The following is a 15,464-nucleotide window of genomic DNA, read 5'->3' as shown; positions in this document are numbered from 1 at the left end:
CATTTTCTTTATTATTTATTTTCATTTTTAATTCAGTGATTTTAACTTTTAATTTAGTTATTTTAATGCTTTAAAGAGCAATTTTAGATTGTAATGTTCTGCTATCTGTTCTGCAAACTATAAAAGGTACAGCTGTCATAAAACCAGAGAGAAAAGCTTCATGGCTAGTAACTGTAAAAAAAAAAGTCAAATAATAGTGTGTGAGAGAGTCAGTGGTAATATCATTACGTTCTTATTGGTCAGTGTTAGAGGAACTCAGCTTAGTCTGACAGTTAACCTGCTTTAGACCAGGTAAATTTCCCAGCATACGTTGCCACAGTGACTGAAGTTGATCTCCAAATCATTTGACAATGAGTCAGACTAACTGAAATAAGCCTGGTTTATTTGGTAAACTTGTTTTATGAAACAAGCCTCGAGACATTAGAAGTGATCATATTTTTTCCATTGCATCATATTGCATCGAATCGCATTGTGTTGAATCGAATCAAATCGAAATCGGATCGCACTGTATCGTAACGGGTGAATCGTATCGCATCGCCACATCCCTACTTTATATAGAATACAGTATATACATAAACAGAATATATATACAAACACATTTTTTTGCAATGATCACTCAAATTCTATGAAATGTTTTTTTTTTTTTCCACAAATTCTGTGTTGTGCATTTTCTGGTAATCAAATGAACATGCAGAACATGAGGATTCATATTTAAATAGTCTTTTTGCAGTTTAATATTCATAGACACTAGTCCATATCACAATTTGATTTAAGTGTACTGACCTGTTTTTTTTTTTTATTCATCAAAAATATGACTGTAACACAGTTTGTAGATCGGGAAGAAGGAGGCGGGAACCAGCGTACATTTAAACAAAACTAACAATAAAATAAACACAAAATAGCGCGACAGCCCCTCACGGATGACTGCCGTGCACAAACAAAACCAAAACACAAAATAAAATCCAGGCCAACATAAATAGTCCAGGCCTGGTCCTCTCTCGTCTTGCACTGTCGTCACTCCTCCTTTTATTCTTCCGGAGCTCCTCCGTGGGACTCGAGACCGGTGAGTGTGCAGGTGTCGCACATTATCACTTACTCCACCGGCATCGCTCCATTCCCACGGCTCTCGGCCCCGCCCCACTCGTCACAATGACAAAGTCATATTCCGTGTTATACAGTAAATTCCATTTTTATTACTGGATTCTGTGATTCCGTCCGCGTTTTCTGCATCGCGGAAATCATAGGGCCCTACTAATGTAGCAAACGAGTATGATAAGCTCATAGTGAGAGTAAAAGACGGGGACATTGTTTATTTACTTTATAGCATTACGTCTCACCAACTAGGTGACAATGTAGCGTTAAATCACCATTCAACAGACTCAAGCCACCACCACACTGCATTCTATTGGACTGCAGAAAGATATTATCTTTTTACTTTAGACTGCGATGGAAACGCAGACAGCAACAGGTCTGGGGGGAAAAAAGTTCCTGGTACAATTGTTCCGGGTAATTTCGGTGGAAACGTGGCATTTGATGAATATAAAGTTTAAAAGCATTTATTTTAAAGGGGAGGTCTAATGCTATTTCATGCATTATGACTTATTTACACTGTTAAAGAGTTGGTTACCTATGAATCTATACATGACCATGAGTGCTATACATGACCAAAGTCTCAAATAACAATTTGGACATATGACGGAGTATTTCTGAACTCCTTCAGGGTTCGTATAAGTTTTGGAAAGTTTTTTTCGAGTATGGCCCTGTATGACGTCATAAATTCCTTGTATGGGCACTTCCTCCAGGAAGAGCGCTCGCACACATCAACCAGAGTGAGAGCAAGAGCACGCCCATCAATGTACTTCATTCGTTAGTTTGTTAGCCATAGTTAATTTAAGTCAATAAAGTTTTGTCCCTGTTTTATTTAAGTCGATGTTACAGTGGGCAGACGATCGCAACGCAAAAGCTGTGCATGCTCGTGACTGTTTAGCTCCGCCCACGACACGCCTCCAGAAGCTCAACTGTTTTCGAAGAGAAGCGGTACAGCTGTATCTGTCTTTTATAAATCTGATAAAACTAAAGACTCTTCAGAGATATGAAGGATGCAATACTACTCTACAGGTTCTCAAGATTAACATGAGATTGGCTGAAACTCTGTGTTATGTCCCCTTTAAGTAGTAATCTTTTGTAATATCATAAATGTCTTCACTGTCACTTTTATCAATTAAATGCATCCTTGCTGAATAAAAGTATTAATTTCTTTACAAAAAATCTTTATATTATAGAAATATTTATAGATAATAGTAGTGTTAATTATATGCAATACATAATAAAATGTATTGCGTATGCATTGCCTCACTACTGCTAGCAGGGGCGTCATGCACTTATCATTTTTGAGGGGGCACAAGTGAATGGAGGGGGGGGTCATGAAATATCTTGATTCTCTAATATGTGTAGTAAATGCATTTTGCACCTTTATAGATCATGATATAGATTGCGATGGGCAAAGTAGACTAATGTTAGTGTAATCTGTTAACTACACATAAAACCCATCTTTTTAATTTAGGTAGGCCTACCAGATATGGGTGTCATGTCATAAAGTATTTTTAATATGATTGACTTTGTATTTAATGTGAATTTAATAAAAACATTGTAAGTTACTAATTATAACACTTTCATTGTAGGCCTACAGAAAGACGGCAAAGAACATTTACATTATCATTGACTTCAGTCTAGCCAGAGTTCAAACACTCAAAAACTCCCATTATAATCACTGAAACTGTTTACACTGTGAAACGCACATCTGCACTTCGTTGTTTCTGATGAACGAATTAATTCGCCAGAGAGCAGAATTCAGCAACGCGCGCATTGAATAAAACTCCGGTGTTTTAGTGATGACTCATCTGAACGCCTCTGATTTGCCATTGCATTCATAAGCTCAACAGAATCATGTGTGATTGGTCATAATGCGCAGCGCTGTAAAAACGCATCTGTCTCAGCGCCAGTCAGCGAATGCAGATTTGAATTTAGCAGCTAGTGATGTTCCGCACATCACACCCGTGTGATTGTATCAATTATAAAAAATATTAGTAAATACAACGTAACCACTGATTTCTAGCCGTGTCCTCTTTTGGAAGGCCAAACAAAGTAGTTTCACACGGCGGGCTAGAGTGAGCGGTGGCGGGCTAGAGTGAGCGGAGGCCGGTGGGCCTGAGTGAGCGGCGGCGGGCTAGAGTGAGCGGAGGCCAGCGGGCCTGAGTGAGCGGCGGTGGGCTAGAGTGAGTGGAGGACTTGAGAATGGCGCGGCCGGCAGATTCGACGAAGGAGCGGCCGACGGGCTTGCGGCAACCACATGTGACGACCCCGGGCTGGACTCCGCTTTGTCCACGGTGAAAGCCGATCCGGCGATCCACAGCGCGAAGTTGATGTATTTCCTCAGCGACCAGCACGGATCAGCTCTAGGCATGACGAAGCGGATATCGTCCTCTTTTGGAAGGCCAAACAAAGTAGTTTCGCTTTCACAACGAAACACGCAGGACACAAACACACGGACGTCTTCACGACATGGCGGCAGCAACAATACTACAGCGAGAATAAAAGTTATGCCTTCTTTCTTTGCGTGAACATTTGGCCGGCGTTATGCAAATCTTCCCACATCGTGACGTAGACATGTGGGGGCGTGTTAGAACGAGCCGTTTTAGGTAGGCGTGGTTGACTCTTAACTTTTATAAAGAATATCTCTTTGGATTTGAGACTTTAGTCTTTGCAACTTTACAGATCTTCTTTATGCACCAAGAGCTTGTAACACTTCAAAGAGAAAGGAAAAACTGAAATCGCATCATATGACCCCTTTAAAACATATTAGGTATTCACTTATGACACATTTCAGGCAGATGCTTATGGGTTAAAGGTTAAGCACTCATCAAATTATGGACAATAATGATATCCTAAATGGGAAGTGGAGTTTGTTAATGTTCTGCAGAGGTGGGGTTAAAACTGAATTGAATAATTGCTCCAAGTTGCCTTGTAAATCAGGGCTGTAAACGAGTATTGATCTTGTTTAAGTGGTGTGCAAAGTGAGCTCAACGGCAATCAAATTAGGGGAGGGGAATGGTCGGAAATGCATGTGCTATGATGTAGTTCTTTATAATCCCATTGACTGCAATAGACTGTCTAAAAGCAATACAATTGATTGGCCTGTGACTGATCACATCCATTTTTGGTAGCTGAGAGCTCTTGCTCAGGCACTTTGCAATGGTATCACTGTAACTCTGTAGTAATTACCTCATAATGGAGTGCCCATCACTGACCTGCTAATTGTGAAGAGGGCTAAAAGGTTCAGACTGAACTTCCTAAAACACAGCATTAAATGTCTGGGTTTAGGAAATGTAATTTTGCTTCCTCTCTGCATAAAACACCATGTCCCATTCTACGTAAGAAAACACCTGGTGCGTTTTAATTTCTCTACATCTTGTTAAACACATCAGCAAAGTATAAGTGAACAACGCAAGAACTGCACATTTTAGCAAGACATCAAATTAGACAATTGTTGAAACAACCTCAGCTGTAATTGGATAGTTAACACCAAAGTCTTATGCGATTCATTCTCTTTCATCCACAAGGCGTCAGTCTTAATGAACAGAGATATGCCCTCTCCAGGGCCCATCACATTTCTTTCGATTTCTGTTGGCCCATATTCAAGCAGACACTAAAAAATCCCCACTAGTTTTCTTACTAACCCACTCATTGCTGAAAGTGTTGTGTAATGCATCACTGCTGATGTATTTGAACGAAAACAATTGATCATTATACTGGCAAGTGTATAACCACTGACTGTAAATGCTCTGAATTAAATGCTAGTATTATACAGTAGGACTGGAGAGTCATATGAAAGTTAATAGAGTCATATACAGTCCATCCACTGCTTCTTTTGAATGGTCGTGAATGTCGAAATATGCTTTTTGCGTCTAGATAGTGTATCTAGACGGTATCTACAGTAGCAGAGGGGACTAATGGGGTCATGCTAATGCCCACCAAAACTTAAACCCTTAGATTTTATTAATCCGCCAGGAAACAAAGTCATGGTTACAAAGAGACAATTTTCAAAACTCTAGTTCTGCAAGACTAAAGTTAAAATTGGATTACATTGAGGACAGACTGCATAGGCTCCAGAGGGCTGCTAGGGGGTCTGCTGATAATTTGACAAATTCAAAAATTCAATACGACTTTCTGGGGAAAAACAAAAAGTAGTACACAAATACATCTGAATTTAAGATGTTTCTTTTTGGTAAAAGTTACACTAACTTAACACAATAGAAATGGAAAATAATATTTAATTAATTTATTTTGTTTTTAGCGCAATGGCAAATGAAAGTGAATAAGTGAGTATTTATTCAATTAAATATTTTTCAAGATTCTCTGATGAATAGAAAGTTCAAAAGAATGGCATTTATTTGAAATAGAAATCTTTTGCAACATTATAAATGTCTTTACTGTCACTTTTGATCAATTTAATGCATCCTTAATGAATAAAAGTATTCATTTTTTTCCCAAAACATTTCAATATGGTTTTCTGAAGAAGAAAACAACAACACTGTTAATATTTCCTGATCAATAATATACTTTACTATTGTATTTTTTATTGTGTTTTGCCAAGTATCTTCTCTTCTAAAATAGAAAAACCCCACAAGCCCTCAACAGATTGTGCCAAAACTTAGTTTGAACTGCAGTTTCCCTGCCAATGATTCAGAGTCCACAGAGACAACTGTCATTGACTGGATGGGTTGGATCAGAGGGTATGGCGAGACAGATCAATCAGCACAGGAGAGATGAAACTGAATAGACTCCCTTTTCAGGGCACTACTGAACTGTTATTTAGCTTCTCCCCATATTGACTGGTTACACAATCTCTCAGTCAATAGTAACGTAAGATTCAATCATCTCAGGTTAGTCATTCCCTAATTAGATTCTAATGTGCTAAAGTGCTCTACTTTTTTGGCAACAAATGTCTTAAATGTAATGCATTTAGGGAAGTTCTACGTAAATTGTTTGTGTCTTGTCAATCATTTAAGCTCAAGGATGTTCAGTTAATGAGGATGAGTAGGGAATGCTCTGTCAAGAATGACAACCCATAAACAGTTTACGGTTTATATACTGTTTTATATGTATTAAAATTATTTTTCTATTAAAACTGAACTTGACAGTGTCCCTGTGGGAGTTACTACAATAAAAGAAATGCACGCATACTCATAAATGTGTCTTCAAATGGTTTCTCAGCAAATCTATTTGATTTAATATGAAAAGGTTTAATACTGCATCAACAAACAGCAGTGAGGTTGACAGGCAAATTTCCTTTAAGACCTTCTGTAGAGCTTTTCATTGACCCACATTTCTGAGACACAACGTCGCAATATCTCCCCTACGTCTCTCGCAATCAGTATAATATCATTCTCATGAGCTTCTGCGCTCAGCTAACAATTGTCCTCTGTCGCAAGATGGAACCAGACAATATTATCAGCTTTTGATGGCTCTGCAGGGAAGACACAGTGAGTTTTAAAGCCCACTTCACCGCATGCTAGCACTTCAAATAAACCGAAAAAAGGCAGTAATCAAACACAGCATCAGCTCTTGCAGAGGACAACTGTGGTGTACACTGGGACGTTACCTTGCCATATATATATATATATATATATATGATAACTTAATAATCCATATACATTTTAAGCTTTAAGGATTATTATTATTATTATTATTATTATTATTATTTTAAATTAAATTGTGAGGTGTATATGTTATGTGTGCCTGAAGTTGATTGTGTGTGTGCGTTGGTTGTTCTCCACAAGTGTTATTAGATTCCTCCAATTTATCTTGACAAATATTTTAATTTAGATAAATCAAATAAAAATGTTGGAAAATTGTTTCCCACAAGCGTTACTGATTCCTCCGATTTATCTCTGTTGAACTTTGTGAGCAGCAAGTTGTATTTAGCCATATTAAAGGGTTAGTTCACCCAAAAATGAAAATTAGCCCATATTTATGGGGTAATTTTCATTTTTGGGTGAACTAACCCTTTAAATACTATTTTTTACTTGAATAAAAGCACTTAATTTTGAGGCTATCACATGAAGCACATATTTTGACAACCAGGCAAGACATTTTAATAGTGTGAACACTTTCTTCAAAAATTAAAACGGAAAAAGCAGAACTCTACATCTCTAAAAGACGTTAGACAAACCTTGGTTTTGTTGCTGGAATGTCTCTGTGAGGTCCTGTAGGTGCAGCAGAAGAAGACCTCCAGCGCCTAACAGCAGCAGGAACCAAAAGGAGCAGAGGAGTCTCATGACCGTTGATCGTAGGGACCTCCTTCTGCCTCCACAGCCAGCCTCCAGCACCCTACACTCTACCCACATCACGGCCTGTGACGCACGGCCCTGACGGTGAGACCTACACATCCACACGCACACACAAAGAAAAAACACAATGCCTTAGCAACCGAGACAGTCATGACTGATTTACTTCTGCAAGATAAGCTAGTCAGCAAGCTAGTAGTCTTGAGGTCAGGAACTAGAATTTTTTGGGGTATATAAACCAAACACCTTGCAACACCCAGAAAACTCTAGCATTACAGTGGCAAGTTTTGTGTGCACAAACAGGACTCACATTTTCTCAGAAAATGAAAAAAATCTAGTTAATCCAGCTGTTGGGAACTGTTGAAAACTTTTATTAGTTTCAGTCAGTTAAAAATTGAAAAGGACAATGGGCCGTCTGCATTTGTGAATTTTTATTTCTGTATTTCGTGTACTACAATGCGCATGCATTTATATTAATAGCGTGTTGTGTTTTTGCAGATCTATCTGATGAATATTTTGCTGACTGCAAGGTCTCATTTCCCACAAGAGAGGATGCAAGACAGGAATAGGAAAGAGAGAAAGGGAGGCACAGTTGTGTGTCGAGTGTGTGCCAGGTTTGCTGTTCTCAGCAGGTGAGAGCAGCATAAGGAATCATGTGCTCCGAGCCTATAGGGACCAAGCCTACACTAAACATCTTGCTCTGCCTGTTCCACGTGTATCCTCTACACTCTGTGAGATTAGACTGCCTGACTCAACCAACCCACACAATCATAAATTCTTATTACAAACATTCATCATAGAATGTGCCTCGCGCAGCTTAACATCAAACAAATCTGGTGCACTGAGGAAGAAATTATAGACTGATGTGAATTAATTTGCTTTTAACATTATTAATAGGACTGTGCATAATAACATTAAATCCACATTAAATGGCACTTTTTCTCAAATAGACTGCAAAACAGGGCCTGAAACTCATTTTCAACAAATAGTAAAAGGAAGTGCTTAACCTTCAGAAAATGACTGCAGTCAACTTCAAGAGGTCAAACTAAATTTTGCAGGTGTTTTATTTTCCATTCATTTTATATGAGGTTTGCAAACCTGTTACCCAATTTGGGACATGTCTAAATAAACACTGACTTGTGTGATTTTAAAATAATCTTTAAATATATAAATTATAGGATATTTTTAAAAGAAAAAAGTAATATTGTAACTATACATATATATTTAGTGAGGACCTCTGAAATGGGACAAAATGGGACAAGTCCCGTGTCATCAGAATAAATCAAAGCACAGCAATTACAGAAATTATTTGTAGCATTGTAAATGTAGCTTCATTTGCTTTGCAAAGTCATTTTCATTTGCTTGAGAGCATTTTCCATTCAGCACTTAAGTGCAAGTGCCACATTTTCCACTGTAAAACCGAACATCAAGCCTTTGTCAGATGGAAACCGGCCTTATCATCTTCCCACATAAAAACACCAAAATTGCAGCTTGATGTGTACAGTCACATCTTTGCAGGCAATCACAGCTGAGGTGATGGGGGTTAGATTTCTTTAACAACAGCTTTGAGTAAAAAAACACCCCATGCACCTGCTCCTTCATGGACGCCCCCTTTCCTTTTATCTGGGCTTGATTGCATTTCCCTGGATTGGACCACTTCCCCCATTACCCCAGTCCCAGGATATTGCTGATCCCTGACCTGTATGATAGTGGGATTTAAAAAAGGTCTTGAGTAGCACAAGGAAACCTGTGGATGTAATCTAGAACTGCTCTCCTCCTCACTAGAGCCAGAGGATCTTCTGCTAATGAAAACAGCTCTCTCACCAGATGCTACCCTGCCTTTTAAGATCTTACATTTGACATCCACTTGTGATTATACTTCTAATTTAAACCCAGGTCAAAAGGTCATTGTTTCCACTTTGACAGTTTTTAATAATTATTGCTTCTATTAAGCAAGATCTCTTATGTAATTGTTGTATTGCCCATTAGTCAAGACTCTAATTTTCATGTGAAATATGGAAATTAGATGGTTGGATAATTTTAAAGTTATTTTTTAAAGAAGTCACTTTAAAGAAGTTTTATTGTAATTACCATGTGGCCAAAGTCAAGGGTTTCAAACTCAGTCCGGTGATCAGAACACAACAGAACAGAATAGAATAGAATAGAATAGAATAGAATAGAACAGAACAGAATAGAATAGAAAAAACCCTAAAAATAGGGATGTTCCGATCAGGATTTTTCCAGCCGATACGGAGTACCGATTTCTTGTCATGGTGATCGGCCGATACCGATTCTGATGCTTCAAGCTTTATATAAATGGTTTCATCGGGCGCAAGCGCCTTGCCCCGAAGTTAACTTCCGGTCTGTGTTTGTTTATCAGTCTGGGTATGGCACCGTCTACAAACGCAGTTAAAGTTAATTTCGTATCGACCGAAATTAAGAAATATATCGTGATATAAATTTTGGCCATATCGTCCAGCCCTAGGCTTGGTTGAATAAACATGCGCACGTACTGCACGTTTAAAAATCAAAACGAGGCGCGGGTGTTTTTATATCACTGTATTTCTGAAGGAACACTATCTTTAGAAAATTTTCGATGTAATTTTCTTTTTATCTTGCATGTTATATGCCTGAAAAAAGACTATTTTTAACCAAGCAGCGCGGAGAGCCGCTTCAGAAACGTGCCGCAGCTGGCTGGTATAAACACAAGCACTGACTAGAGTGGCCGCGATGAGCTCCGGTTCTCGTGGAGCCATAACGCGCAGCAGACATGTGCAGTGATGCGCAGATTAGGGTTGTGACGGTGAGGAAATTTTCCCACCGGTTAATCGACGTGTGACAACACCGGTAATACCGGTATAACCGTTGGGGTGGGGGGTTAGTTTGTTTGAGTTTCCCTTTTTTCATCGCTTTCAAATGGCTTGTAAAAGTGCTGTGCGCATTTTACTTTCACTTTCAAATTAACGGCAATTGAATTGCCGCAATTCGGCATCAAGCAATTGTTCGTTTGAGTTCTCTCTTTTCCTCTGATTTCTTGGCTTTCAAATAGCTTGAAAAAGCGCCGTGCGCATTTTACGTTCACTTTCAAATAAGCAGCAATTTGGTGTTGATTCAATTCAAGCAACAACAACGTCAAACTCATAGAACAATGTTTAAAAAAAACTTCCAGTCAATAGGCTTTTCAAAATCTAAAATATTGCCAAACAGGCGCTTTGCATTTCCTTTCTAAACAATCTTCTGCCATCGTCTTGTCTTTCTCACCTCACTCTTGTCAGTCAGCTCGACTCACTCTCTTCGCGTGATAAATAAAATCTGACTCCTGCTCCGTGGTCGTTTGCGCACTGTTCGGCATGCTGCATTGAGCGTTTAGTTTTTAAAAGAGTCTGTCCTCTAACTGAACTAGGCTAAATGATTTTTGTTACTATAAAAAAAATCAAAACGACGGTTGGGGATGGTGCCGCGGTAGGCAAATGACGTAAAAGGGGTTGCGGTTTAACACCGGTATAACCGAAAACACCTTCTATCGCAGCAAGCCTAGCGCAGATCAGCTCTAACATCACTGAATCTGCTGTTAAAAATGAACCATCCATTCATCATATCATCATGCAAAACATACACGACAAATAGAGAATTTTTCATTGTTTCTCGAAACGTAATAGCATTTCCACACCGATGATGACATGACTGTGGCGCCATATCATTTATGTCCCCACGCATCATGTATGCCCTCACGTGTTGACGTCATCAAATTGTGATCGGTTCGTGAGATCGGCAAAGTGTAGTGATTACCGATCCAGTCATAAAATGTGATTATCTGCCGATACCGATCTCTGGCCAATCGATCGGAGCATCCCTACCTAAAAATCCTGCCTTGTAAAAGCTGGTCAGAAATCAGAGATAAATCTGTCAGAGATTAATCACAATTATTTTGAGCTAACATCTAAAGTAGCAATGATGGATTTATTTATTGTATTTTATACACACGTATATATTTTTTAGCATTTTGGGGGGTTCACCACATCGAAAAGTTTGAAACTCCGAAGTAAAGTGAGTCAAAAAGGAAAGTAGTTTCAGAGGCAGAGCAAGTTATTACATTCTGATGAAAGATCACAAAACAAACATTTCTCTTAAAATGCACCAATGAATTATGCACAGTTAGACCAGGAACATGTATAAAGAAAGCAATTAGGGTCCATTTTGATTGTTCTCTCAAGTCTGAAGCCATTTGATAATGCTAATTGTTAGAGATGTAACGATTCACTCAACACGATTCGATTCACAATTTTGATTTCATGATTCGATTTTCTCACAATTTTTTTTCAACAAAATGAGATTGAAATTAGAGGCAACCACTGGATTTTAATCATGATCCAAACAAAGATGCAGCATACATGCAGCATGAGTAGTTTTAAATCTAAATTAGACTGTATAATTTCTAATTCTGAATAGGGATGGGCGATATCTTATCGTTTGCAATATACCGGTAAAAATCGTTATCGCAATAAATATCAGAAATTATCGTGATATATTTTAAAGCCCATATCGCCCATCCCTAATTCTGAAGCAAAAACAGAATGGTCTGACTTTAGTTTTGTGAAACTATACTACATAAAACATCTGAACGAAACAGCAGACGAGCTGAATGAGACGCAGATTCACTCTCTGACAGCAGGTGGCACTTATGAACAGCAATGATACAGTGTTTCCTGGGTTACCGCTGTAAACAAAGCAGAGCTGCGCTTATGAACGCTACTTTAATATGCATTGTTCAGAGGCAAGATGAAAAGAAAATACCACAAACTTTTCTAAAGATAGTCAGTTCCCCTCAGAGATACAGTCATATAAACTCCTACTCCAATTGTATCGCGATTTGTTTGGCATCTCAACCGATTTGAATCGTCACATATTTGAATCAATTTTCGATAATCTCAGTGTAATCTTATTAAAAAAGCAACATTTATCTCCACATGCTTTTTTGAGTAATAATTCCCTTTCCAAAAAAAAACCTTTTAATACACGCTGATGATTCTCTGTGCTCAGGTAGTTTTGTTCAAAGAACTGGCACTGCAGGACTGGGATTTGTCCTAGTAATTTCAAGAAACTGAAAGCTGAGAGACTAAACAAAATTTGCTATCTGTGATAAATTATATGATTAGTAAGTTCAATTCAAATTGACAAAGTTTTTCTGTATATAATTAGAATCAATCCTAACCTACGTACAATATAATCAATCTGACTGATCATCAAAAAGAGTCTTTAAAGCCTTCTGAAAGGTGTAGAGGACCCAATGACATCAAAACCTTTGGATTAGTGGATTATGGTATCTACTGAACATTTAGGTTATTTACTGGTTGAACTCGAACATCAATACGCATGGAAAAATGTACAGTCTGAATCAGAATAGCACATCTGCTATAAAAAAAAAAGGTTGAATCAGAGATTGTTACAATAAATTGGGTCTTATTAAAAAAAAAAAACACCGTTTTCAACTGAAATGTAATGTAAATGTAAATGAAAAGTGAAAAATCTCCACAGTACGCTTACCCAAATGACTTGATTTTACAATAACTTTTCCTCCCTAATCATATCAAAATGGTGAAATAAATCACTATCGCTGCACAGACAGAAATCAATTGATCTTTATATAAATGAGATATAAGACTCCTTTGCATTATTAACTTGGCTATCAAAAATCTGCTTTTATGCCCACTTGCGCATTTATCTTCCATACGTTACATCAAAGGAGAAGATAGCTCATCCTTGAAATATTCTCCAGCCCACTTCCTTAGGTATTACTGGAGTGAATGAAAGATGTCTCATTATAGTGATTCTCTCACACTGAATAAAAATGATACTGCGGCATGCATGACTCACGGCTCATGCTTTCCAATTATACAGGGTTTTAGGATAGTGATTCCCAACCAGTGTACACCAGGGGGTATTAAACCTATAAAAAAATAAATTATGACTTTAATATAAAACTTATAAACAGATATACAATTAATAAATACATATACATTAATAATAATTAATTATTAACAATATTAATAATAATAATAGTTATTGTTGTTGTTGTTGCTGTTAATAATAATATTTTTTATATATTTATTGTTTATTAATCTGTTGATATAACATTTTATATTTTGATGACCGTAAAAGTTTTACCTTAAAGTCTACTACTTCTAATACTACTACTACTACTACTAATAATAATAGTGACTGTATTATTAATATAAAATAACCTTAATTAATTAACACTTTATGACACTTTTTAAGCACAGAAAATACCTATTTGTGTGGATGAAAAATATATGTACACCTGAGCCACACTTGTGCATAAATGTTTTACATATGTAATGTAAAAATATTTGATTAGGATAAATTATAAAACAATAGATACATTGTTCAAAATCAAGATTAAACGAGTTGAAAGGAACACATTTTTGGTCTGAGCATTACTAGTGAACTAAGGGGTTATGTAATATACAGAAAAGGCTGAGAATCACCTTATTCAAGATATTCAGTTTTTGAAAAAAAAAACAGAAAAAAAGTTTGCAGAGGGAAGAACCATATTGATTCCCAGGCATGTGTGATATTAACCTGCGTGGATTAATGATTAGAGACCCGCCAAAGCCTTTTTCATTTATAGATCACAGCATTTTTTCATTAAGTAAACCACTCCTAGAACATGATGGTGGAAGGGCTGTGATTACTTGGAGATCAAAGGAAGGACGGAGAGGGAGGTAAAACCTGGTCCTATGTGTACACAGGACCCTCATCCATCAGCCGCTTTCTGCATAGATATACTGAATAATCTGTAAAAAGGGCGTGAACCTCAAAAATCTCCTCAATTTCTTTCTCATCTCATTTCATCTCATCTCCAAAATCTATGCCCACCCATTTTGGTTTCATAAATCATACACATTGGCATTGTATTTGCAGACAGTTCATTGTAGGCTATATCTTATAATCCATAATTGTCACCCATCAGTAATTACTTGCACCACGTGACTGTTAAACTGGGATTTAGGGTGATCTGTTTATTACACAACGCCTTGTCATGAGGTACAGACGATCCTTCATCAGTTATTAGAGTGCTGTGTGGTGTGAATCACCAATAAAGATTGTGCATTATGTGGGAACCTTGAGCATTCATTATTCAGTAATTCATTATTACAAAATGTTATGCATTAAAATCTGAAAAATAATATGTAATTATTCTAGAATTTTTATATTTTTATATTTTATGCTTATTTTTATATAATTTTAATTTCTATCATTTATGCATGGTATTTAACTATTTATTTTGCATAAAGGAAACTGTGAAGGATAAGAGATTAAATTTAAAATTGTTGTCCATAGTTCATGTGTACATAAGGCCTTAATATTTTTTTAAATATAGCACAGAAAATGACAATAACTTAGCAAAATGATTCATTAACATTTAGCACAGACTTGTTTGTTGCTGGGTTTCCTCCTATGAACTGCATGCTTCAGCTCCTTCCACAACATTTCAATTGAATTATGGTCCAGACTCTGACTAGGCCATTCCAAAACATTAACATCCTTCTTTAACCATTCTTTAGTAAAATGACTTGTGTGCTTGGGGTCGTTGTCTTGCTGCATGGCCCAGTTTCTCTTGAGACTCAGTTCTCAGATAGATGTCCTGACATTTTCCTTTAGAATTTGCTGGTATAATTCAGAATTCATTGTTCCATCAATGATGGTAAGTCATCCTGGACCAGATGCAGCAAAACAGGCCCAAACCACGATACTACCACCACCATGTTTCGCAGATGGGATGAGGTTCTTATGCTGGAATGCAGTGTGTTCTTTTATCCAAACAGAACACTTCTCATATAAACCAAAAAATTCTATTTTGGTCTCATCTGTCCACAAAACATTTCTCCAATAGTCCTCTGGCTTGTCCACATGATCTTTAGCAAGCTGCAGACAGGCAGTGATTTTCTTTTTGGAGATCAGTGGCTTTCTCCTTGCAACTCTGCCATGGACACCATGGTTGCTCAGTGTTCTCCTGATAATGGGCTCATCAACATTAACATTAGCCAATGTGAGAAGGCCTTTAGTTGCTTAGAAGTTACCCTGGGTTCCTTTGCA

General features: G+C 37.4%; 1 protein-coding gene across 1 annotated transcript in view; it reads right to left on the bottom strand.

The window, feature by feature from the left end:
• The window catches only part of LOC107678283 (carbohydrate sulfotransferase 8-like), a 76,332-nt gene that overhangs the window by 30,793 nt on the left and 30,075 nt on the right, over nt 1-15,464 (bottom strand). The window contains exon 2 of the mRNA XM_016473494.1: nt 7,232-7,440. Coding sequence (XP_016328980.1) covers nt 7,232-7,406 — 175 coding nt within the window. The 5' untranslated portion in view covers nt 7,407-7,440. The remainder of the gene's footprint in view (nt 1-7,231; nt 7,441-15,464) is intronic.

Source organism: Sinocyclocheilus anshuiensis, unplaced genomic scaffold, assembly GCF_001515605.1.
Source record: "Sinocyclocheilus anshuiensis isolate Anshui unplaced genomic scaffold, SAMN03320099.WGS_v1.1 scaffold1318, whole genome shotgun sequence".
NCBI lineage: Eukaryota > Metazoa > Chordata > Actinopteri > Cypriniformes > Cyprinidae > Sinocyclocheilus > Sinocyclocheilus anshuiensis.
Note: the sequence above shows the minus strand (reverse complement) of the source record. Positions and strands in the feature narration are given on the sequence as shown.